We start from the raw sequence: 23,138 nt of genomic DNA, 5'->3' as shown, positions 1-23,138 counted from the left end.
GAAGGATGTATCTATAGCTCATAAGTCACAACCCTGTCCATGTCTGAGTCAAGGCCACACTCTTCAGAGTCCAACCCAGACGTTCTACAGATGGCAGAGAAAGCCCAGATACTTTCCTAATGTCGCTCTGTAAGGTTCCAATAATGCCTCAAGACAGACACCGCAAGTGAGGGAGAAACTGAGCAAATACTTCTCATCCATAACGAGTCTTCTGTCAGCACTTACTGGATCAAAACAGTGACTGCATAGCAGTCTCTATAAACCCCCATAGGCCTACAAGGTCTCTATAAACCCAGAAACCCACTCACTATTATCAAATAAAGTGTATTCCTGATCACTTCATTGCGTTTATATATTTTAAAGTGTTGCTGCACAAATTAATTTCACAGATATATGGGAACAGTTAAAGCCTGAATAACCCTGAGGCTAACTGGAGGCTGTTCATTTCACTATTGGGGCTACATTTAACAGGCTTTTGTCAGATTTAAAGAAGCAATAACTCTCCAATCTTGTGAATAGGGCTTTGCTCTAATGATAACATCAATATGAGTTATAATTTATAAGGCCTGTGTCTGAACATGTTTTTTAAATCGATTTCTCATAAAACTAGAAAGAATTGTTCAGATTTCTATTTCATAAATGTTGTGAATGGCTCTGAATGATAATAACAGGTTAACGAATTTCCCATAACAGATATTTTCATACCCACATCACTGTTGTGTAACAAAGCAAGTTCATGATGATGAAAGGAAGATAATGGAAATTTGTAAACCAAATAACAGAGCAAACCAAATAACCTCCCTCATCAAATGAAATTTTGATGAGGGAGGTCAAATCAACATCCAGACGAAGTTCTTCACAATCCTCTTCTTCCTTTCCCAGCTGAACCCATCTCTAGGAAAGAAGAGAAAGAAAAACAACACATGAACTGTGTTACATGTAAAAAGTACACACATTGATACTTACATACAAGGGAGTAAGGAAAATAATTGCTATATACCATTGAGGGCGTGAAGATTTACAATGCTAATATATATTTACTGTATTATATTGTGTTCTGCCTTGTACTAAATGTATAGATAGTGGAATTATTATTCAAATCATAAACAACAGCTACTGAGTTTTGGATATGGCTGCTGCTCCTTTCCAGAGAGACAACTGCATGGGAGTGGGCACCAGGCTTTGAGAAAAACCTTATTTTCACTCCCACATGGGGCATCTTGGAGGGTGACATTTCTTTCTGTGGCCTCGCTCTTCTGAAAAGTGACAAAGTGACTCAGGTGTAGAAGACAGAAACCGGTGCCTAAACTGATGCAGTGTTGGTGGTTTCATCACCATCCTGAACTAACTCCAGCTCTGCTGCACCGCTTGAACTTCTGCTCTTTTGTTATTTCACTTAGAGGAAAAATGGTTCAAATCCATTGGTTCTCAACTCCAGTCTGTGGGGGCCACTGTCCTGCATGTCTCTTCATTATCACAGTTAATTGAGCTAATCAAGGGCTTGATGATTAACTGATCAGTGGAATCAGGTGTGTCAGTCCTGAGCTCAGGAGAGTTCAAACAAAAACATGCCAGACAGCAGCCCCTGGGTGTGGAGTTGAGAACCACTGGTCTAACCCCTCACTTCAGCATGACTTTCCAAGGATGATACACTCATGGTGGACATGGCTGTACCTTTGGTTGATCATGGAGGGTGAGAATGTTGTGGTACGTCTGGAAAGTGCCGATGTGAAATTGACTGAGGTTGCCCTTGGAGTTATGAAAGGATCCAGGAATTAGAGATAATGGCAGAAGTACTGGGGCCACTCGCATGAGGTTTTTGACGTTGGCCCCTTTGCCTCCTTCTCTGCTCTTCTCTGTCTTTAATACCTCTCACTGTCACCTACAGTTCTTCTTTACATAAAACAGTACATAACCAGCCTAGTACACCTTGCATTACAATAGCCATAATGCCTATGACAGTAGACAGCTAAATATTGCCAAAGATGCACATTTGTAGAAGGGTTCTGGCTAGTTATATGAGATAGTAATTAGCTTTTCTAAAGCTATCCCCTCTCCTTTTCACTGATATGAATATAAAGACACATCTGCATATGCAGATGGTGTAGACTGACTGTCCACTTCGCAGAACTACCCTGGCCGTCCCAAAATTGCAGACATTTGTATCCACACAAATATGTATGAATAAAGGGCATGCTTGTAAAATAAAATAATGACTCCTCTAGCAGTATCCTTTCATAAGTGCTAAACAGAGTGCATATTCTTACTTTTGCTCAAACCAACAGAATACCTATTTTAATATTAGACAGGCCCCTTCTCAGACCCCAAAACAAGAATAGCATTAAGTCATGCATGTTAACATCTGAAAATTCTGATCAGAAATCAGTCTAGTCAGTATGTTCTAGTAATTGCAGTAATCAATGATTAATTAAATTACTGGTGAAAAGGACAGTACCACCATAGTGCATGTAACAACAATCACACCAGAACAGAAAAAAAACCTCTCACTAATGCTGTGCATCCAAAAATTGTATAATGTATAATAAGTGTGGGAAAGTGAAAGTGTAAACTCTTTGACGCTCAAACAGTCCGTTCCCATGGTAACTCTTGTTCACAGGAGTCAGGGTTCTTCCATAAGTCTCTGGCCATACCATGATGGCCCCCCTGGGGGAGAAAGCCAACCGAGGACCACACGGTCAACACACACGCAGCAAAACACATACACACTTCAGTGGTCACGTAATACTCCTTCTGTCACTGTTCTGACGAAGATTATATACTCAAGAGAAAAAAAAGGAAAAAATACTTTGCATCCCTCATTCACTCAGTAGCCTATGTTTATTCTTACAGTGTTTGTGTGCTCTGGAGTTTGTAACAATGGTCTGGATTATTAAATCATGTTTATATACTGCACATACTACTTTGAATTGTTAATATTCTGATTTAAAAAGAAGGTTTTTTAAGACTTTGCACAATGTAATATACTCACTCAAGATCCACCTCTCAACCAAGAACTGTTACTTGGTTAAACAGTCAAAGAATAGAACCAGCTGGTTAACAAACAGTGTAACATTTTAGTTTTTCAAAGGAATATATAAAATTCTTCCTCCCAACAGGACAGTTTTATTTCACTGTAATTAAAGGGGGAAAGAACATTCTGTCCTAACTCACCGGAGTATCAGGAAACTATGTTTGTACCAGAGACTCTTTTGGACTCTATTTACATGTTAATCTAGAGGAGATCAGCAGTACTTTGCCAAAGGAGCAAAGAAGCGTGTCAATGTCCGGTCAATATACAGATGAAAAGATAAGTCACACATCTTTTACATCTTATTTAGTGCTGTGTGATCTTCAGGTGCCATTTAATATCTTTGTAACATCACTTTGATTATAACATCTGATAACAGGTAATGGAAGTTTCAGACATGGTCAATATTGTAAAATTCCTCACTTTACCCAGTGGAAACTTGGAAAAATAATCAATGTTTCTCTGCGGGATATACAAATAAGGAATCTCATGCCCCATGTGGGGTCAGTTTGTTCCATGTTTTTATCAAACATCAGCCTTTGGAACACCCTGAATCTGGGTGATATTCTGAAGAACAGATCCATGTTTTTTCCAACTAGTGACAGTTAGAGGCTCTAGTGGGAAAATTAAAGTGAACAAAATGAACAACGAAATGAATAACACAGGTACTCAGCTACATGTTTATTCACAAACATATGGCAAATATTCAGCTTTAATAATGATTCTATGGAGTCAGTGAAGCTTTTATATTCAAATTCTACATTTACTTACAAAACAAATGAACATCATAACTCTTACACTGAGTATTTACAGTAACACTCAGAACAAGTCTGGCACTCCCACACAGTGTTCTAAACACACATAAACAGGGGAATTAATCATCTTTGGTACATTACAATTCACTGTGTCATATTCCAGTTTAACTTCTAAATGACATTTACATTTATTTCTCCTGCAGACTCTTTTATGCAGAGCGACTCACAGGTGAAGCAGAATACAATCCTGAACATGCCATTACATGTATAGTGTCATTAGTAAACCAAAGACTCCCACTTTTGACCACATGTTATACTGCTTTTAGAAGAAGGTCTTCAAGTTAGGAAAAGTTCTTATGCACTTTGAAACAAAAAGCCCCTGGCATAAGATGCTATATTCAAGCAAAAAGCCCACGACAACCACAAAGGTACGGTGCAGTTACCATCACATCAAGAGTAACTGCACCACCAACAGAGAATGAGAACAATTATCCTCAAACTTAAATATGCAATGATCTCACAACAGAGATCATTGCTGATGAAACGAGAACCAAGAGTCGCTCTACAAACTTCAGCAGTTCTGAAATTGAAAGATTAGCATTCACTCTTATGTTGCATTTCAGAAAATATACATCACTTCCTTTCATCCGACTGCATGAACATGTTGGGGCAGCTGGTAAATGCAACTGATGTGAATGTCCTCTTTCTCCCATCCTCCTCTCTCAGTGATCTCAATAACCTGATAGACACAAGTGGTTTTCTCCTTTCTGTGATCGTTTTCAGCTATCTAACTCAAAGTCTTGTTTTTGAAAACCTCTCAGAGGAAGGCTTTGGTATGGTAGTCAGAAAGACAATGCTCTTCATCTACTCTTTGGGTCTAAGCTTTCTATTGTTTTGTATTATATTTATATTAAATATTCACAGTTTCTTACTTTAAGTTAAACCATTTGATTCCATTGGAACAGGCAAAATATTTCTGAAAGATAATTATCATGAAATTAAAGAACACAGCTATGGGTGGTTAGAGGGAAAGTAATGGAAAAACCTACATTAATTGTAACGCATACAAAGTAGAGAGGATAGTGTTTCCAGAGTGAGGCTGAATGAAAATCCCTCTGTTCCGAGAAAATAAACAGTATTAAATAGAGAAGGTTTAAGGTTATTTAAGGTCGAGGTCACTGTGACTTGGAAGATACACATTGAATAAGATCCGCTCATAAAAAAGAAAGCATCATATGCAAAGTGTCCCCGGTTTTTGGTGCACAGGACCAAGAACTGACCTCAGAATTCTGACCCGTCCAGGCACCCCATGCTGTATAATTGGTCCTGTTGGAGTTTCCTATGCTCCCATGGGCTTTTAAACATAGGCAGTGGCCAGAACATGTTAGTGTTCAGGATGTTATCAAGCACATTAGTGTACTGTGTAATTTCCTTTGCTAAGGATCACTGCTTAGGTCATCCTTCTAGGGGTGAGAGAATGCATCTATCTGGACAGCTAGATGCAATGATAGAACCAAAAGAATTCTATATGGGGATTTTTTTAAACAAATCTTGGGTGTGCTTATAAATAGATAATGTTTTCTGGGATCAGAGCATAATAATTTCTGAAGTTAGCCTCAGACAAGCAAAGAGTTGATAGTTTAGAACAATACACTTCATGAAGGCACCATGATTTGCAATATAGCTTTATTACTGAAGACAATATGTAGATGTGTTACATACAGCATGACTATGTGCCATTGCAAAAATTCATTGCAGTGACGTTAAGGGCCACAGTACTAAGGCATTAAACACCAAGGCAAAATCTTTTCAATTGGGAGGATCCAATGGAGTATGTGTACCCATCTCTCTTTTTCTTACTGCAGTTCAGTTTTCTCTTTCACTCACTGCTGCCTCATCAGTTTTCACAGGGTTTGTATTCACTGCTTGTTTTCTTGTTTTAGGTGGATAATGCCTTAGAGGCAGCCGGACTTGTCTATTGTGGTGGCTGTTGGTGTAGAGTGATATCTTCAGGAGGGAGGAGGCTGGCTCTTTTGGCGGTATTCTGGGAGATGGTGCAGGATCCAGCCTGCTGGGGCCAGGAGAGCAACAGCAAACACGGACATGATGAAGAAACTTTGCTGCAGAAAGAAATAGAGAAAAAACCCCATGTGAAAGCTTCATGTCATAAAGAATTACCTTTTACAATGAAGAACAGAGAAGCAATGCAAAATCACCATGAGCTTTACAGCTAAAATACTCATATTCTCTTCTAATGACTTAAATCCAGAAATAGAAATAAAAATGTTTTAAAGTGATTTGAAAATAACCACAGGACTGAATTAGTTGACCTGCTTTGATTCTCCTTCCTCCTTCTTTCAGCTGGAATTGGATGAGTGTGACAAAGATTTGTAGTTCAGGAGAATACATGAGCAATAAAATCTAATTAGAGCTGCCTTTATCTTCAACCTCAAACTGCACAATGATATTGAGGGCTTTTTATGTGAGTCTTATAAGACTTGAGTATCATACATTTTGCTAATTTGATGCAGATATGCTGGACACTTGATAATATAAAACATATGTTTCTATTTCCCTTTATGCGTATAATAAATAACAAAAAAGTCTTAAAGGTCTGGGAGCATTGGCACAACAACAACGAAATCATTCAGCTTCTCAAGGATTGAAAAAACGTGTGCGTTGAACTGCTAAATCTTACAACTGTACTGCGTGGGAAAAGATTTTATAATTCATGATGTTTCTATAAAAACATAACTTGCTATGAATTGCTTCTTGAGGTCAAACAGTGTTTAATTTGAATTCTAGCAAGATTCTTTCTGGCAAAACTTAGCTTATGTTCAATGCACCTGCACTTACACACACCTTCATAAAACCTGTTGTAACATAAACCTAAAGGTACACATACATAGCCATTTACAGCAAAGCTACAAAAGGCCTGTTCTAATCAAATGTTTGACAGAAACAAACTACAAATGTAACATCTCTCCTTCTTTCTGGGTTTAGGAGCTTTATACTCCTCATCTTTGTCCTGATGTACACACAGTCCTTTTCCCTCCTTAATATGGTACTTCTTTTGTCAAATGCACCAGAGCTGAGTAATTTGACCTCAGTGAGAATCTCAGGCAATGTCGATAATGAAAGAACCCTTGCAGGGCTTATAAATCTAACACTCACCCCAGGTCCAATCTTGTTTTTGGGTGGCTTGCTGTAGATGCTGGCTTTGCGCTCCTGTAGAAGCCCTCTGGCCCGGCTCATTGTCATAGGCTGCAAGACTCCTCTCAGAACTGCCAGCATCACTACGGCTCGGGTCAGCAGCAGTGAATGCACACAAGTTAGGGAGAAAGTGCAAGTGAGAGAAGAAGGAACAGAGAGAGAGAGAGAGAGAGTGAAAGAGAGAGCGAGCAAGAGATAGGGGTCTTTGATGCCTTCAGCCCCTGAGCTCTCAAGAGTGCTGGAGAGGAACACAGCACATCCTGTGATATTGACCAGGACACAGACATCATCCCCTAAATCACAGATGACAAGGGAGGGGTCTGAACGGAGGACCACCCAACTCCTAACTTTCTCTTCCTGTCTGGCACACTCAAGACAAACGGCCTGCTCAAAGAGTTTGTCAACTCAAGGGAGTTACATCATGATCTACCACCTCACAAAAATCCACTCTCATCTCCAAAACTATTGATTTAATGTGAAATATATTCAAAATTAGGGCTGACATTTGGGCTGCACTGCTCCGTAGCATCACCGTGCTCCATCTCACGGTACAAAATGAAAAGAGTCCAACTTTGGACTTGTGATATAATAAATTTTGGAGTAAACTCTCTTTGCCTACACTAATTGAGATGTTTTCTGTGATACATCAGCTGCTGGTCCACGATTTGTCCTGTTTCCTACTTAAATTCCCCAGAACGTTGAGCCTTGCAAAGCATCTGCCGTTTAACAGAGAAACACCTGGCCTTCGGAACCATGATCACAAGGTGCCTTGTCAAGTACAATAGCCTCCTAATTGTTATGGATTTGATTTGGAGGACAGATTAAAGGAAGAGAAAGGTGGAGGAGCAGACACCACCAGCTGTGTTTTGTGTCAGCTGTCAGAGTTATCTGTGGCTTCACAGTTCATTCATTGGTGAAAACATGACAACCACAGGCCTCTCATTCAGTGGCTTAGTTACAGCACCAATGCATGTTGAATGACACTCTATGGTGGTGCAATGGCTTGATTATAACCATTTTATAAAGAGGGACTGATCATGCTTGATTTTATTGATAAGCAGAGTAAATGGTTCTAATACAAATTCAAGCTGTATGCATCTATAAACATCAGAGCTCAACCCAAAATACATTTGAATTATCCTCCTCTCCCCTTTCTTGCTGCTCTTGTTCTGTCCCTTATTCTTCTGGAATGATGACTAATAGCAATGTAATACTGTTTGTGTACTATCTGTGTTTGTGAACAGAGATTCATTTGGCATTGTTTTGTCTCATTCAATCCTATTATATCTTCAGAATCACAGAAAAGGATACAAAGAAGTGGTGCAATATAAGAGTGCTGGAGCAAGGACGGTTAATTAAAATTCTTCATACTAGCTTGCTCTTCATTCAAACCATTTAATTCCAGCTTTAAGGATCCATGTAGCTGCTTATTTCTGTCCACTTCATTTCACTTGTCAAAACCTGTTTATTACCTTGAGTCAATTCATGTTTGTTGATGCGAAGCAAGAACAAATATGTGCGGTGCTAGAGGTTCCTAAAAGGGGGGCTGGGAAACATCATTTCACATACTGTATATGAGGCTGAACACACCTGCCCCTAAATTTACCTAATCTACAACTGATGATGAGGAAGACTCAGTTCCTGATTGTTTCTGTGCAGCCAGAAAATGTAATGAGCATTATAATTTACCTATTCAAACCAGGCTTGGTATTTTTCATACTTTTAAAAGTCAACAAAGTATTTTACGTACTTTTTTTTTTTTTACCCTCAACTTGTCATGCAGTATTCACAGTTAGGGAGAAAAATGAAGTGAAAATCTATGTGATCTGTGAGACAAGCCAGGTCCTTCTGTCTTGTCTGCTTAGAGTGACAGTGACGCCAGAAACACTCAGAGAGAGGCCATGACATGCGATTTTGGAATAAGATTAGACAAATGGATGATCAGAGCTTTGTCTAATTACACAGATGCCATTCAGATTCAAAGTATTGTCCCTTTTACTGTGGGGAGAAAATCTCATAGGCTGTCAACCTTGCTGAAAAGATTACCTGAATATATGCCCCAATCTTAGTCCTGTATGAGTGCATGTTGTACATTGGAGGGAAGTTCCTCTGTGCATTTGAGGAACTTTGGATAGAAATGCTCTGATCTAACCAACATGAGTTCTGTGTCAGTGTATACATGAGCACAGCAGTCCATATTGCCAACATGTTTCTTTGTTGCCCTCTTTTGGCAGAGTAATGGCTCCTTCCTAATGGATAATGCAGTTGTAGATTCATGAAAATGACTACAGTATTAAATTACTTGGGGGGTTGCATTGTGTCTAATTAGCCATGCTGAGTTTAGCAAAAACAATCACATAAGAAAATACCTACTGGAACAATCATGATGATGCTAATATAAAAGAAGAAGAAGAAGAACAAGAAGAACAAGTGGAAGAAGAAGAACGTGATCATAATGATGATGATCATAGCACAGTGTCACATTCTCTGACTTTTTGCATAGACTGCATTGACTGTTCTATCTGAAGAGGCCTTCTCCGCCCACTGTAAAAAGCCTCTAAGTCAGTAAATAAAGTTTAGATAGATAAACTAAATGAAATATAAAGGTGCTTGACTGGTGCAGCCGTCTTCATAGCCTAAAACAGCTTAAAGCGGATGACTGGTGATCAAAGGCACGTGTCCAATATCAGAATGTGAGTTTTGAGCAATATTTTATTTAATCATTCACATATTAACTTTTTGGTCATTGTGATATTGAAAGCAACACGGTGTTATGAACTGGCTGAATGGGCCTAAAAGCGGTACCTATTTTATGTGCAGAGGACCAAACCAAATTTCGCAGCAGCGATCTTCGAATAAAAGAACTCCCGGCTATGGGATGACTTGACGCGTATTTGTATAGCAGAACTTGTGTAGGACTCACTGTTGCTTGCAGGAGCACCTTTTGACCGCGAGCAGGAGCCCGCGGGCCGCGTGGTAAAAGTAATCAACAGTGTCCCCTTTGCCTATCGGTAGCCAAATACTAACCTAGCGTTTCAGATGTTTCCCTTGCAGAAACGTCTCGTCCGCCTGAACAAACAGTGAGCAAACATCAGAGAGGGGTCGCGATAAATCCCGACCTGATACTTCTTTGAGCTCCCACCGATATAGACGCGTTCCGATGAGCGTTTCTTTTTGTATAAAGGGAGAAAAGAAACTTATAGAAATAATGAACATAGGGAACCAGATGTCAAGATGACGAGGACGCAATGAGAGAAGAAGCTAGCTAGTATAGCTGTATATTTGGAATAGTGGGCTGCTCTCGTCAGCTGGCCTGTCATTAAGCTTGTCCAAAACTTGCTCGTCTCAGCAAGAATCAGAGAGCGTTTATAGGCTGAAAAAGGATATCTGTCTGTGAAGTGACTGGGGCTAAGACGAGAAGCTAACACCAAACTTGACTCAGGTAAGTGTCCATGATGTAGTGCCAGCAGTAGTTTGCAAGCTAATCAAGCTACTCTAGCCACCGTTAGCTTTGTAGCTAGTCTGCAACTATCTAGTTAGTCTGGGAGGAATTTTAGCCAGGGTTAGGTTAGCAAGTTAGCTAGCTAGCTTCTCTCTAGATTTTTGCTTGCTAACATTAGCTGATCCGTAGATGCATACGTTTGGTTTTATTCAGCTAAACTATGTTGATAAATTGTTCGGTCTCACTTTCTTTCATTGTGCTTGACTGTTGCGTATAGTCGTGTAACTTACTGTTTTTTTTCAATAGACGAACTGTTGAGCGAGCTTCTAAGGAATCTTACTGGATTGCTAAATCGCTAACATCAGTAAGATTCGATGACTCGGATAACTGTCTTAACTAGGTTAACTAAACTGCTCTATGAAGAACTATCGAGGTTGATTAGCTAGGTGGCAAAGCTGGCTTGTTTTGTTGCTTTTCGGATATGGTGACTATGTCATATTTCCCCTACCACAACTAAAACACCATTTAATTGCCTAATTGTGCATAATCAACCTATTCACCTTTGCTAGTCTTTAGTGGTTTAAACTGTGTCGCCGCTGTTTTAGGCTGGTGAGTTTTGACGAATTATGAAACTTGTTAACGAACTGTTAGTTATCTGTTACTTATCAGCACAAAAAAGATTCCGCCATGTAAAACATTTGTTTGCCTGCCAACATCTCGAGTTACAAATGTTATACATTGGCACAGTGCGATAGCCTAAATTTTTATTCAAGCTAGCTTGCTTTTTAGAGTTTTTTCCCCCTTTCCTGCTTGCTGCAGCTTCGAGAACACTTAAGTAATAGTGCAAACTGTTTAATATGGGTGCAGCAAAATGTCTTGATAACTTGACACCTGGTTAGGATATGTATAATAAATAAATAAATACATCGGCGTAGCTTTAACTTAAATTTTTTGTTGATATGAATTAAACTCCAAACTCCCTGCAAAACACAACTTAACGACTTTCTTATCCTGTTGGAAACCAATTTTTGACCAATTCAGCATTTGCCTAATATTGTCACAACCAGGGCCTTGCCGGCTCGTTGTGACAATATGGATGTTTCTACCTGGCTGTTGTTCTTAAATGTAAATGGAAAACTGTTGTAACTCTGATTTAGTTTTCCTGACAATGAAACTGAGCTTCTCAGATTGGACAGAACAAGTCTAAATGACACCTTCTTACCAGGACTGCTTGATTTGTACATTGTCTTGGAAGCCATCGGGGTCTAATTAAAAGGAAATTCTGCCGGCAGCTAAATTGGTCTACCACAGAGCAGTGAGACCTGCGTCCTGTCCTGATCTCTCTTGGCTTAGAGAGTTCATTCACCCCTGCTGTATCCCTTCCTACATGAATTCCTCTGACTGCTCAGGGTTCATTTAGGGCTTGGTGGGAAAAATCCATTTGAGATTGTGTTAATGAACCACTGTCCCCATGCACTAAACTGCCTCTTTGGTGATCGTGCCCACTGTGGCCATCATCATTATCTCATGTCATTTGGATTTGAGGGTTTCCTTGGTTATCAGATTGTTGGGCAGTCAGGCAGGCGGTTTGGAGAGATTTCAACATAAAGCTTGTATGGTGCACTGATAACACTTGTGTGAGAGAATTGGCAGTGTGATGTCATAGGTTCAGTGTTTGTTTTTCTGAGGGGTTTTTTTTTGTGATTTTTGATGTGTTGCATGTCACAACAGTCTACATGACGGAGGCTGCACTTTGCTCTTTGTAGCTTCTAGTGCTTCTGTCCATTGTATCAGACTCCTCAGCTAATCCTTCCGAGCTGGAAAAATCAGTATGTTTAAGCCTCACATCAGTGTACTGTAAATCATCTTGGGCAGACTAAAATGCTTGGCCTTGAGGAGAGGAAGCATCATCTGGTTTTCTTAACTGCATTTATGGCACATAACAAAAACATGCATCAAGCTTTGTTCCGGGGTTTGTCTGTATGTCCGTTCTGCGTTGGAGACTACGAACCAGGGAGGCGGTCTTGTCCAGATATTGGCTTAAGTCATCTCACTGTATTTAAATATCACCATTTCACACCTTTTTTTTTCTGCAGTCAAATTTTATAACCAGCACATCTTGACATATTCATGAATTCTGAACTTTCTGGAGTCCTTCAAACTTGGGTACATTAGAGCGTCACGAGAACCAAAGAGCTCTCGCCCTACATATTTAAAAAAGAGCAGTTTTTAGTGCTAACAGTAAAAATAAGCACCAAGGATCCTTCTTGTTCTCTAAAGTAAATGCTGTGCTCTAAATTAAAATGTTTCCCAAGTTGTATGCAATATGTCCCCTTACAGCAAGCAAAAATGTTGAACTGGTGACTCATTAAAATGCTTTTTATGGCTTGTCCTGAGGGAACCTATGGCTTCAGAGAAGAGGTTTGATTTAAGATCCATAAAAATGTCATGAGACTTTTTCACTGTTATAATACAACATTTGCTTCATCCCGAGTATAAAATAATACACTTGTCTCCACTGCTCTGACCTTTTCAGAGATCATGTGTATGTCCTTTACTGCTTTTCAAACTTTGTCAGTGCAGAGATGGGGCCAAAGAAAGTGGCAGCAGGAAATGTCAGAAAACAGTAAATCTCATCAGTCACGTGGAGTAATCTCACACACACACACACACACACACACACACACACACACACACACACAGAGTCTTTGATCAGTGTCATCATCGAGGGGTAGTGCAGTTGTGATATTGAGTCTCTGAACATATTTCTTTTTAACTGATGTGTTTCTTTGTCAAACATTTGTCATATTTCCAAAATAGGTTTCTTTATTCTTAGTCGCTTGAAAATGATGAAGTAGTCACATAGGTGTAAACATTCAAATTGAAATAATTGTGTTTATTATGTAGTTGTTTTGATATAAAAATCCAACAATTCCATCTAGTTAGCTTGAACCTTATCCAAGCCTAGTGTCACACTCATAAGTATCTTATCCTCTCAGTTGCACTTGTTTAGTCTAATGTCTTTTGAAATGGACATATTCAGTTCATTGTCTTCTGAATTGGACATATGCGGTCTAATATACCCCTTGAATTGGACCTATTCATTCGACAGTATTGCTGAATGAGTAAAAACCTCTGAAGCACACTGTTTATGATAACAGGGCATTCAGAACGACGCCGACGAGCCTGCAGTTAGTCCCGTAGGAAGCTCATTGAAATATGCTACCTTAAGAAGATAGGCAAGGGCAGAAACAAGCTCTCTGTTGAAATGTTTGCAGGGAGAGGCAATTTCCTCTGAGGCCTCGGTGCAGTTGCCTTGGTGTTGATTCTTAGATGTAAGGTTTGACCCAGTCACTGCTGAAAGACAGATGAATCTGGACATTACCCTCCCGCTCTCAGCCTGGGGAAGGTCACAGAGCAGTTAGCAGAAGTTGTTTGGAGTGGGACACAATGGGATGAAGTATTTCTCTCTCTCTCTCTCTCTCTCTCTCTCTCTCTCTCTCTCTTTCTCTTTCTCTTTCTCTTTCTCTTTCTCTTTCCCTTTCCCTTTCTCTTTCCCTTTCTTTGTCTTCTGTTCTTGCAGAAAAAAAGCAGTTTCCAGGTCTAAGACTTTCAATCCAATGTCATTGATGTCAGCCAGCCTAGTCTCCTCCTTTATACCCCAAAGAAATGATTTGCTCATTTGATTTTTGGATTGTTTTATTCTTTAGTATAACATCATTAATCTAATTAATTTGGTAGAGTTCAGTTATATTTTGTCCTTACTGAGGAAGATTGTCTTTTGAAGATGGAAATTGTTGTCTTAGTTTAAGTTTAGTCTACCATTTGACTGAGCTGAAACAAGTTAAAATAAGACTGTCAGTGAAATGCCTTAGAAAGGGGAATCATTATTCTATTGTAGTAATATAAGCACATAACATGATTCTGCTGGGATTGAGTTGCATTTTGTTTCCTTACCATAATGCATTTTTCCTGTCATTATCTGACATGAGATGGAGAGCAAAAACGACGACTTCTGAAGCAATCCGCGTTGTGTGTTTGAAATTGATAAATTTTCCTCTCCTCTTTTTCCTTTTAGCCATTTCTAACTGGGTTCTTCCGTCCACGATCAGGCACTCACAGATGTGGTCACAGATATAGTTTAGGTTTACCACTGAGTTATAATGTGAATCATGACTTGGAGTCAGTCACAGTTGTGCTCACTGGCTTTAGAAATGCAAATCCTCTGTCTTTGCCGTATGGAGAGTGAAACTGGTGAAGTGAATGTTCCCTCTAATGTGAGCTTGTGATGTAGAACTGTTGCCTTCAAGCCCTATTTCAGATCAGTGGCGACAGAAGCCCTGTAATATTTTGACCAAATTTCTTTCTTTCTTTCTTTCTTTCTTTCTTTCTTTCTTTCTTTCTTTCTTTCTTTCTTTCTTTCAAACCCTAAATGGCTTAACACTCGAAGTAGATCCTGCTTCATCGTGATTAGGACCCTGATCAGTTAAGAGGTCTTTAGATGATTGTCAGCACTCAGTTATCAGACCTATATCCAGTCAAAGTTCTTCCATTGATAAATGGATCTATAAGATGGTCAGTTCAAAAGTCTCCCATCATTTCCATGATGCTGGAAAACAGAAGTGGTTAGAAACAGACTCTCTGTATTTACTTTTGCACTGTGGGGTAATACAAAATGACCACTTCAATTGTGGAGGATAATGTCTTTATTTGTCATTTGGGGTAATCTTTTCTTCCCCTGATCTGTCCATCCTAAGCAAGTTGTTTACCATACTGTAGTCCATGATGCATTAAAATGATGCAAGTACTTCAGAAATGCCAAGAATAAGGATCTGTTTTACACAGATTTTTTCTGACTTGTGAAGTCCTCTTTATTTTTTTTTGAAGGTTCTTTCAAAAGCACTGTTGTCTGACCTCTGCATGTTGTCAGCAGAGAGAGAAATTGGTTAGGGAAAAGAAAATGGGACACTATCTCTCTCTCTCTCTCTCTCTCTCTCTCTCTCTCTCTCTCACTCTCTCTAACCCCCACCCATTGGTAACATTTTTTTTTCCTCAAAAAGAAAAAAAAAAATCCTTTTGTACAGTGGTCTAGTCACACTGCCTCCCACCTGGGGTTTTCAAGGCATCCACATCCCCGGTGTCTGGCGTTCATTGTTTTGTTTTGTTTTCTTTTTTTTCCTCCCTCTCTCTCTTTCTTTCCCCTCATCTCTAGAATGAAATGAAGCATTGGGAATCAGCAGATGCGGGTTTAGCCAAAATGCTGAGTTGCATGCACAAAGCCCTTTTCTCATTGTGGTCTCACTGGTCGCTGTAATGTCTTCGTTCAGTCAAATGCATTTTTGAAGGAATATTTCCCTGTGGAAAATACATCTCCACTGACTCTGATGGAGAAGGAGAGAGCCCACCGATGAGCACCCCTCATCTCTCTCCAACACACAATTTCTCTGCCCTTTTTTTTTGTTTTTGTTTTTGCACAGATATCAAAAGACTCTACCCTTCAGATTCTAACTCCGGGACCTGGTGGCACTGCCTGTATTTATTACCGTGTTGGCTTTGGCAGGGTGTATTCAGAGTGACTTTTTTCGCCCCATATTGTGGTCTGCACAGTGCCACCTCATCCAAAAAAAAAGGGCCAAAATACAAAAAAAAAACAAAAAACTGCCACACTGTTTTCTTTGCTGAGTGCTGTTTCCCTTTGACTGCTTACTAAACACAGTGGAATTGAGCATAAGTGCCCACATTCTGACCACAACACATTGATGGAATGCCATGCTCAGAGAGCTGTGGTAGGCCTAATATTTAGTGTTAGCCTAGTGTTAGGCTATATTTAGGAGCTGGCGTTTGATTAGAACTATTCCCGGAGCTGTCTTTTTAATGATGTCATATTGAATAGACAGGAGGACACTTCGCTGGGTTTTTTTTTGCCCCCTCCCCCCTACCAAGCAACCAATATTTGTTTTGGGGTGTTTAAGGAACTGCACAGTTGTCAGCATACATACCGTCTGACCCTCTGATGAGCGTCTGTATGCAAAGATACAAAAAAAAGCCAATTTAATTCTGGAGTTACAGTTCAGCCTGTATAAAATCTTATTTAAAAAAAGAACGTGTAAAATGATTTAATCTTGGAGTGTGTGCTGTGCGTTGACTGGACGTCTTCAGTCTTAGTTTAAGGCTTTTTGAGAATGCATCAGCAGTCTGACACAGTGGGACCTGGCTCACACTCCAAGTGTTTGAGAGATGATAGTGAGCTTGTAGTCTTTCTGTCAGAGTTATTCAGACTCAGAAAAGCATTTCCAGCATGTTTCTTTTACTCAGCACACTTTCACCTCAATATATTGCTGTACAACCAAAGTTGGATTTTTTTTTTTCTGCTATCCTTACTACTTTATTAAAAAGTAAGGGAAAAGTGTGCACCAGTGATCTTGAAGTGTCTGAAATTTTCAATGAGACATGCAGAAAACAGGAGTTTACTGTTTATCAATAGCTTTCCTCCTAATTAGAGTGTGTGTGTGCGTGTGTGAGTGTGTTGTTTAATTAGTTAAGCCTGCCAGTTACTGCTGTTTCCAGAGACCTCTATTCCCACAGACGGCTCCTAGCATAGTCTTCTTAGACATTAGTCAATTTTGTGTACTGCCAGTTTATTTAATGATTTCTTCTTGTCATCACCTATGGAAATAAAAAATGCACTTACCACAGTAATTATCTTCCTATAGCAGCAACATTAATTCATCTCTCATAGAACTGGTTTGTGTACACACACCCTGATCAGCTCAGAGTCACAGTTCTCCACTCATTCTGTTATTTCACCTGGGTTAAAACATGTCATCATTTCCCCTGAAGTGCAGCATTCTATAAATCACACAACGCAAACGCTAGCTTCTTCTGGACTTGGTCATTACGTCACTCCACCAAGAACAGATGTGAATCGAGCATTTCCCTTCTTAAAGGAGAAGGGATAGAGGATTCATTTAGATGGGGTGTTAATGCTGACCTTTTTTAGTGGATCCCCAACTCTCTACAGATTGTCTGGGTTACATGGGGTGTATAGCACCATTGAAAGGAAAAAACAACCATCCCCGTATCCCTGTTCTTGCTTAGTTGCAGTGGACAGGAGGACACTGAATCTAAATGCATGACCATACTTGTCTGCACCGTATTTGTGTAAGTCCCACTGAGCTCCAGATTATTACTGTAAAAGGTAACTCTTCTGTTGGATGCAGGACAATAGACCACAGACAGTTTGTGTGTGTACATGTACAGAACTTGGTCTCCCAGGAATGCACTGAATATATGTTTTCCTTTTTGCTACACACAGAGATATTGGTCATACTTTAATGGACTCCAGGCCTGTGTGGATCACGCTACCGAGTCGCTTTGGCTAAAAGCGTCTGCTAAATGCTAAATTGTAAATTGCAAAACTTGAGGGTGAACGATAGGTGTCTGTTGTGTGAGGCACAAACTTTCTGTAGGCTGCTGTGTTACTGTCCGGTTACGTTACCATGACAACAATTCACTAGCCAAATGAGTGGCCAGAGAAGGACTTGTTCCACAATACAATACACTGACTATGCCACATTTTGTCATGCAGCTGAAGCAAAGCCAGTCCCTCCCCCTAAATAGCGTAGCTGTACACCTTGTGCTTTTTGATTTTTGCCCATACATTTTTGCTGAAAATAGACCATGAAAACTGTACTGAAATTATGTTGTGATAGGAAGCTTCCTCTTAAACACAGAAATCTATTGATTTGTTTTAAAATATGATATCAGATGCACAGCGCTGATGAATTTGGATGATGAGTTAAGCAACAGTAGCTTACCCACCGTCTGTATTAACCAAAGTTTCAATTGATGTGTCCTTTTATACCTTAAGTTGTAATGATGTCTCTTGTGTTTAGGCAGCATGGAAAAAGCCCTAATCATCTCAAGCTCAAGAGCTCAACACTCTCCACCTTTATCTTTAATCACTGCTTTTCCCTTCACTTCTCTTGCCCCATTTTAAGCATTTCTTTTTTTCTTAACGCAAGAAAACGGGGCTTCTTTTCTCCTCATGTTTCCTCTCGTCCTCTTGCATATTATTGTCCTCTGGGTCGCAGGTTACGTCAGCTAAGGTGGTTAAAACCATGTCGGGAAACCGTGACAGCTGGAGTAGTGTATCTGAGCGTGCGGAATGAAAGCTTAATGGCATGGGGTGTTTCCCAGTGAGATTAGCCACCCACTGGGAACAAAGAAAAAAATCCTCTCCAATCCAGAAATGGATCCTCGTCACTAAGACAAAACAGACCCCCCCCTCCTTCAAAAATGAAAAAAAAAGAGAAAAATCAGGTCAACAAAAGCTAAAGGAAGATGAAGCAGTGCATTCCCATATTACCCCCTCCCCCCGTCCTTCTCCCCTCTTCTCTCTTTAATACATGGGGCAGTCAGGATTTCATAGTTATTGACATTGGTATTGACATAGTAACTAGGTTTAATAGGATGTGTTCATGCATCACGTGTTTTGAAATCCCAGGGGAGGTAAAGGACCTGCTGGAGCACAGGCAGAAAAACCCCCAGAGTTAACCAAGTGGTAGATGATGTTATCGATCAGCCAACACCTCCAGTCTTTTGTACAACCCATGTTCGCTATAAGGAATGAGCGCTACAGCTTGCTCTGTTCTGCAGAACAAATGCCAGTTCAGTATTATTCATCTTTCCCCTAACAAATTTTACAGAAAAATGTGCTATTGTGCTTTCATTGACAAGAAAGGAGAAGTATCGTGTTAAAGGGAACTGGGCTTTTCTGGTGTTGGCATCAGTCCCGGATATCGACGAATCAAAGACTTGTGTTAATCAGGCAGGATTAATTTTTCTGTTTGGTCATCATTGGCTAATCATCTGGATCTATGAATGGCACTTGCCAGGTTTTGCACGTGTTAATGGATTGTGCCTTAAGCTCAAACAGATTTGCATTGCATATATAAGCTAATCATTCCATCTCCTGACGACACACAGAGAGCTGCTTGCTCAAATGTATTGGTTTGATTTCTTTATTTTACTGAGTGTCATCAAGATTTGGGTTTTAGAGGCTTAATTCCTGCTTACGTTGTTGAACATTTGAAGTTAGCTGTCTCTGATATCGTGCTGCATCCATGTGCATTGTTTTAATACACATAATACAGCTACCATTTCAGGTTATTTCTTCCCATCCCATGCTTCGGTGTGGGGCGGGGGGGTGTGGCTGATCTCGCAACGAGTGTAACCACCAGTAAGCACAATATAAGTTGGACTAAAATAAAGAAATACTTTGGATAACTGGATATTTTGCTTAAACCTCACAGTTTAACAACAGTATTTTCTTGAGCATGAACATTAGGCTACTGAACCTCACACATTGCAAGAATAATAAAAACTTCAATAAAATTCAACTTCCACTGTTACCACATCCCTCATATTAATTTCAAGTGAACTTCCACTGTTAACACGTCTCTGGTATTAATTTCACGTAAACGTAACTCTCAACTCGCATCACATGTACGTTTGACTGTAGTAAAAGACATTATTCGTTTTCGCTCGACATTTTGTGTTGTGTGATGCGAGGTGATGGTGCTTTGTACTAGTAGTAAAGTTATATGACAGCTTTGCGCTGCATAACCAGCACTGCACTGTGTTTTGTTCAATTTTGTCAACATCTTTCCACACATCACTGTGCGTTTTTGAAGCCACTGATAGCCATATAGCTAGTCCTACAGCTTTGGCCTTGTCATCTGTTCAGTCTCAGTAGATCGTAAGTTCCCGCCCCCAATGCCACTTTAACCAATCACAGTCTCTGAAATGATTGCCATCTGTTCAGTCTCAGTTGACTGTAAGTTTCTGACCCCAATGCCACTGTAACCAATCAGAAAATTTTATATAAAGATTTTTTTTCTTTTAAATGAAGATATGGCCCATTTCTGGAAGGATTTATGTTGTGTTGTTTGGTACTGGACTCGATCAGTGTCACAGTATCAAGTGCTCTGAGCATTTTTAACGATACTCAAGTACTCGTGCCCATCCCTAGTCTGAGTCAGAAACTTTTCTCCACTGAAAGTCTACATAGTAACATAGTAGCATAGACTCTGCGTCCATGGGTTTTGTGATTGGTTACTCTCAGTAAGTGTTATTTTGGTCTGCACGGTAATCACCACAGCCAAAACCAAATTGATTTCACATCATTTTTTTCCATCCAAAAAATGAACTTAGACCTCTGCCATTACCGCACTAACTCTCTTTACTGGAGAGTAGATCGATAAAGATATCGCTGGCTTAGAAGTTATTACCATAAACAGAAGGCCAGCTTGGCAATTAAATATACACACTCTGGAATAGGAAATATCTGCCAAGCTTTAAAGTGAAGCATTGACTTTAATAGGGTGGCTGTCAAATCACTTATGAAGCATTTTAATTACTAGAGAAGAGTAAATTGCCTGCCATCATCATGTCTGTTTTTAAGATACAACTGTAGCATTATGCACAGTGAGATTTGAATGGTCTGGGGTTCAACAGAACATGTTTTGTTTTGGGGGTTTTTTCCTGTTTTACTCTCTGACAGCAGAGTGAAGACGGGGATGAAAGCAGTTTAGTTCTAATGTACATTGTAACACAGCAGCTGACTTCGTTAAGGTACAGGGAGCTTATGATTTTCTCACGGCATCTGCTGAACGCTTGAGCCAAAGCAGGAGTGTTTCTCCTGTTGATTTCTTTTTAAGAATGACTGCTTACCTTCTTAATGCAGATGAGACGTGGCACCACTGAGAAGCCTGCCGAACTCCTGCTGAAAGTCTATTTCATTATGCTGGGTTTGTCAGTTATTTTACCATTAAGCTCAACCACACAGAGAGATGGAAAAGATTTGACTGAGTTGAGTGGCAGTTACTTTACAGCAGTCTCTGGTAAAACAGTTTCATCAAGGCACATAAATGATATATTTTATAGGAAATGAATTGCTCTTAGTTCAGTAAGAGCAAATTAGATTTCCTTTTTTTTTTATAGCGGGCACACTGACTCTCTTTTGATTTATTGTTTGAAAAGGAGTCCCTGGATTTCGCTTGAAAGAGACATGAGTGAGAAATGAGAAAGGGAAGGCTTAGCGCGATGTGTTAATTCTGTGACCTTGTCTGACCCCGCCCCTGCTTACTGAATATGATCATCTGTCACTGTGAATCCATATTTATTGCCTCCATTGTATACCCTAAGACTTATACCCTCCTCTTTGTTTATTAGCTCAGCTAAGATGAGGTGATTTATGCTCCAGTGCTTTGTGTCTTGATACTGTGATGCCTTCATTAAAACTTAAAAGGATATCTCCAAGGAGGAATTCTAAGCAAACAAAGTGAGTGGATGCTCCCTTTTTTTTCTTAACTCCCTCTACTTCTGCAGCGAACAACAATCGCTATCTCGGTCTCGACGTGAATGCTCATTGGAGCACGGCCAAACCCGGCCGAAACATCCCATTGTCTCTTCGCTAGTCTGACCTTTAAGGCCTAATTAGATGTTTTGTTGGGATTGTATTTGCTGAATCTCACAATTTGAGGGGGGAGTGTGCAGGAGGCGCATTAGGAGACGCATTCCTTAAGCTCTCTCTGGTAAAGGGCGATCCTGTCCGAGGAGGCAGCCTGTCTGCTGACGAAATGTCAGCCCTCCTCATCGTCGGAAGGAACAGGACAGCAGGGGGGTGGCCTCACTCCCGGAACGATGGACCCCTTTTGCCCAGTCAGCGGAGGCACTGGGGTTCAGATAAGACTCTTAGCGTTTTTCACATCACAGGAGATTGGACAGACTTGGTGCCATAGACCCTTTGACTGTTTAATCATATGAATGGTATACTTTGGTCTTTTAAGCAAAATGACAGGTTAAAAAAAGAACTCGGCTCTTTCGTGAGCTGCTGTTTGTTTTCAGTGCCGCTCCTGTGGTTGTAGTCTACATAACTTCCTCTGCATGTGTTTCTTCATGATAAAATGTAATTTCAGCACTTGTGGACAGTGGCCCTTTTTCCTTAGCAACATGTAATTTAATTCCTTAACAAATTCTGGGTTGCACAGTTGATTTGTCCATCACTGATAAGAATGAAACAGGCCGTGCACCAGTAGTGTAGAATGACTTGGTGCTGAAGCAGATGAAGTGCTAGAAAGACCTTTTTATAAATGGTCATTTTGTATGATAATAGTAATTTTTTTTTGGTATTATCAATAATATGTGCTACTCCATTCACAGTCTGCACTGCCACTATAAAGATTTGGAGGTGATGTGAGAAAACGTTGACAGTGACCTCCAGGTGGGTGCTGTTGTAATTTGGCTCTGAAATGACAGTACAGTACAGAGCATTTGTGTAGTTCTCCACACAGAGTTGGGAATTGCAGTCTCACACCAACGAGCAGTTAACAGGCCTTATAAAAACACATTACTTCATGCTGTGAATGAATTGGTAAGCACAAACTCATGGAGCTCTTAAAGGTTTTAAAAAACGACAGTGCCCCCCCCCCCCCCCCCCCCCCCGTGTTTATGATTTATTTGACCAAACTGAGAGTGCTAACACAAAGGGATTCAAAGTGCAATGCTCAACTAAATTGCAGTTGAGTATGTCTGTGTGCTGTTCTTAACCACTATACATTTGTTGGCATTAGTTGCCAAGGATTACGAGAATGTGTTTTGAATTTGTTTACTTTCAGTGATGTGTGGTTTTATGGGA

The 23,138-nt window shown here is 40.0% G+C and overlaps 2 protein-coding genes across 2 annotated transcripts in view; one reads left to right on the top strand and one right to left on the bottom strand.

Annotated features, from left to right (window-relative positions):
• Positions 1-5,791: 5,791 nt before the first annotated feature.
• On the bottom strand, positions 5,792-7,077 carry LOC115808941 (cytochrome c oxidase subunit 8B, mitochondrial). Its single transcript, XM_030770323.1, has 2 exons — positions 6,958-7,077; positions 5,792-5,903 (listed from the first exon to the last, which is right to left on the bottom strand). Exons 1-2 carry the CDS (start codon positions 7,075-7,077, stop codon positions 5,793-5,795), a joined length of 231 nt encoding a protein of 76 aa, XP_030626183.1. The 3' UTR covers position 5,792.
• Positions 7,078-10,234: 3,157 nt separating this feature from the next.
• Positions 10,235-23,138, top strand: part of btbd7 (BTB (POZ) domain containing 7) — a 41,748-nt gene continuing 28,844 nt past the window's right edge. The window contains exon 1 of the mRNA XM_030771630.1: positions 10,235-10,438. The gene's annotated coding sequence lies outside the window, so the exon portion shown is untranslated. The remainder of the gene's footprint in view (positions 10,439-23,138) is intronic.

The sequence above is a fragment of the Chanos chanos genome, chromosome 4 (assembly GCF_902362185.1).
Source record: "Chanos chanos chromosome 4, fChaCha1.1, whole genome shotgun sequence".
NCBI lineage: Eukaryota > Metazoa > Chordata > Actinopteri > Gonorynchiformes > Chanidae > Chanos > Chanos chanos.
Note: the sequence above shows the minus strand (reverse complement) of the source record. Positions and strands in the feature narration are given on the sequence as shown.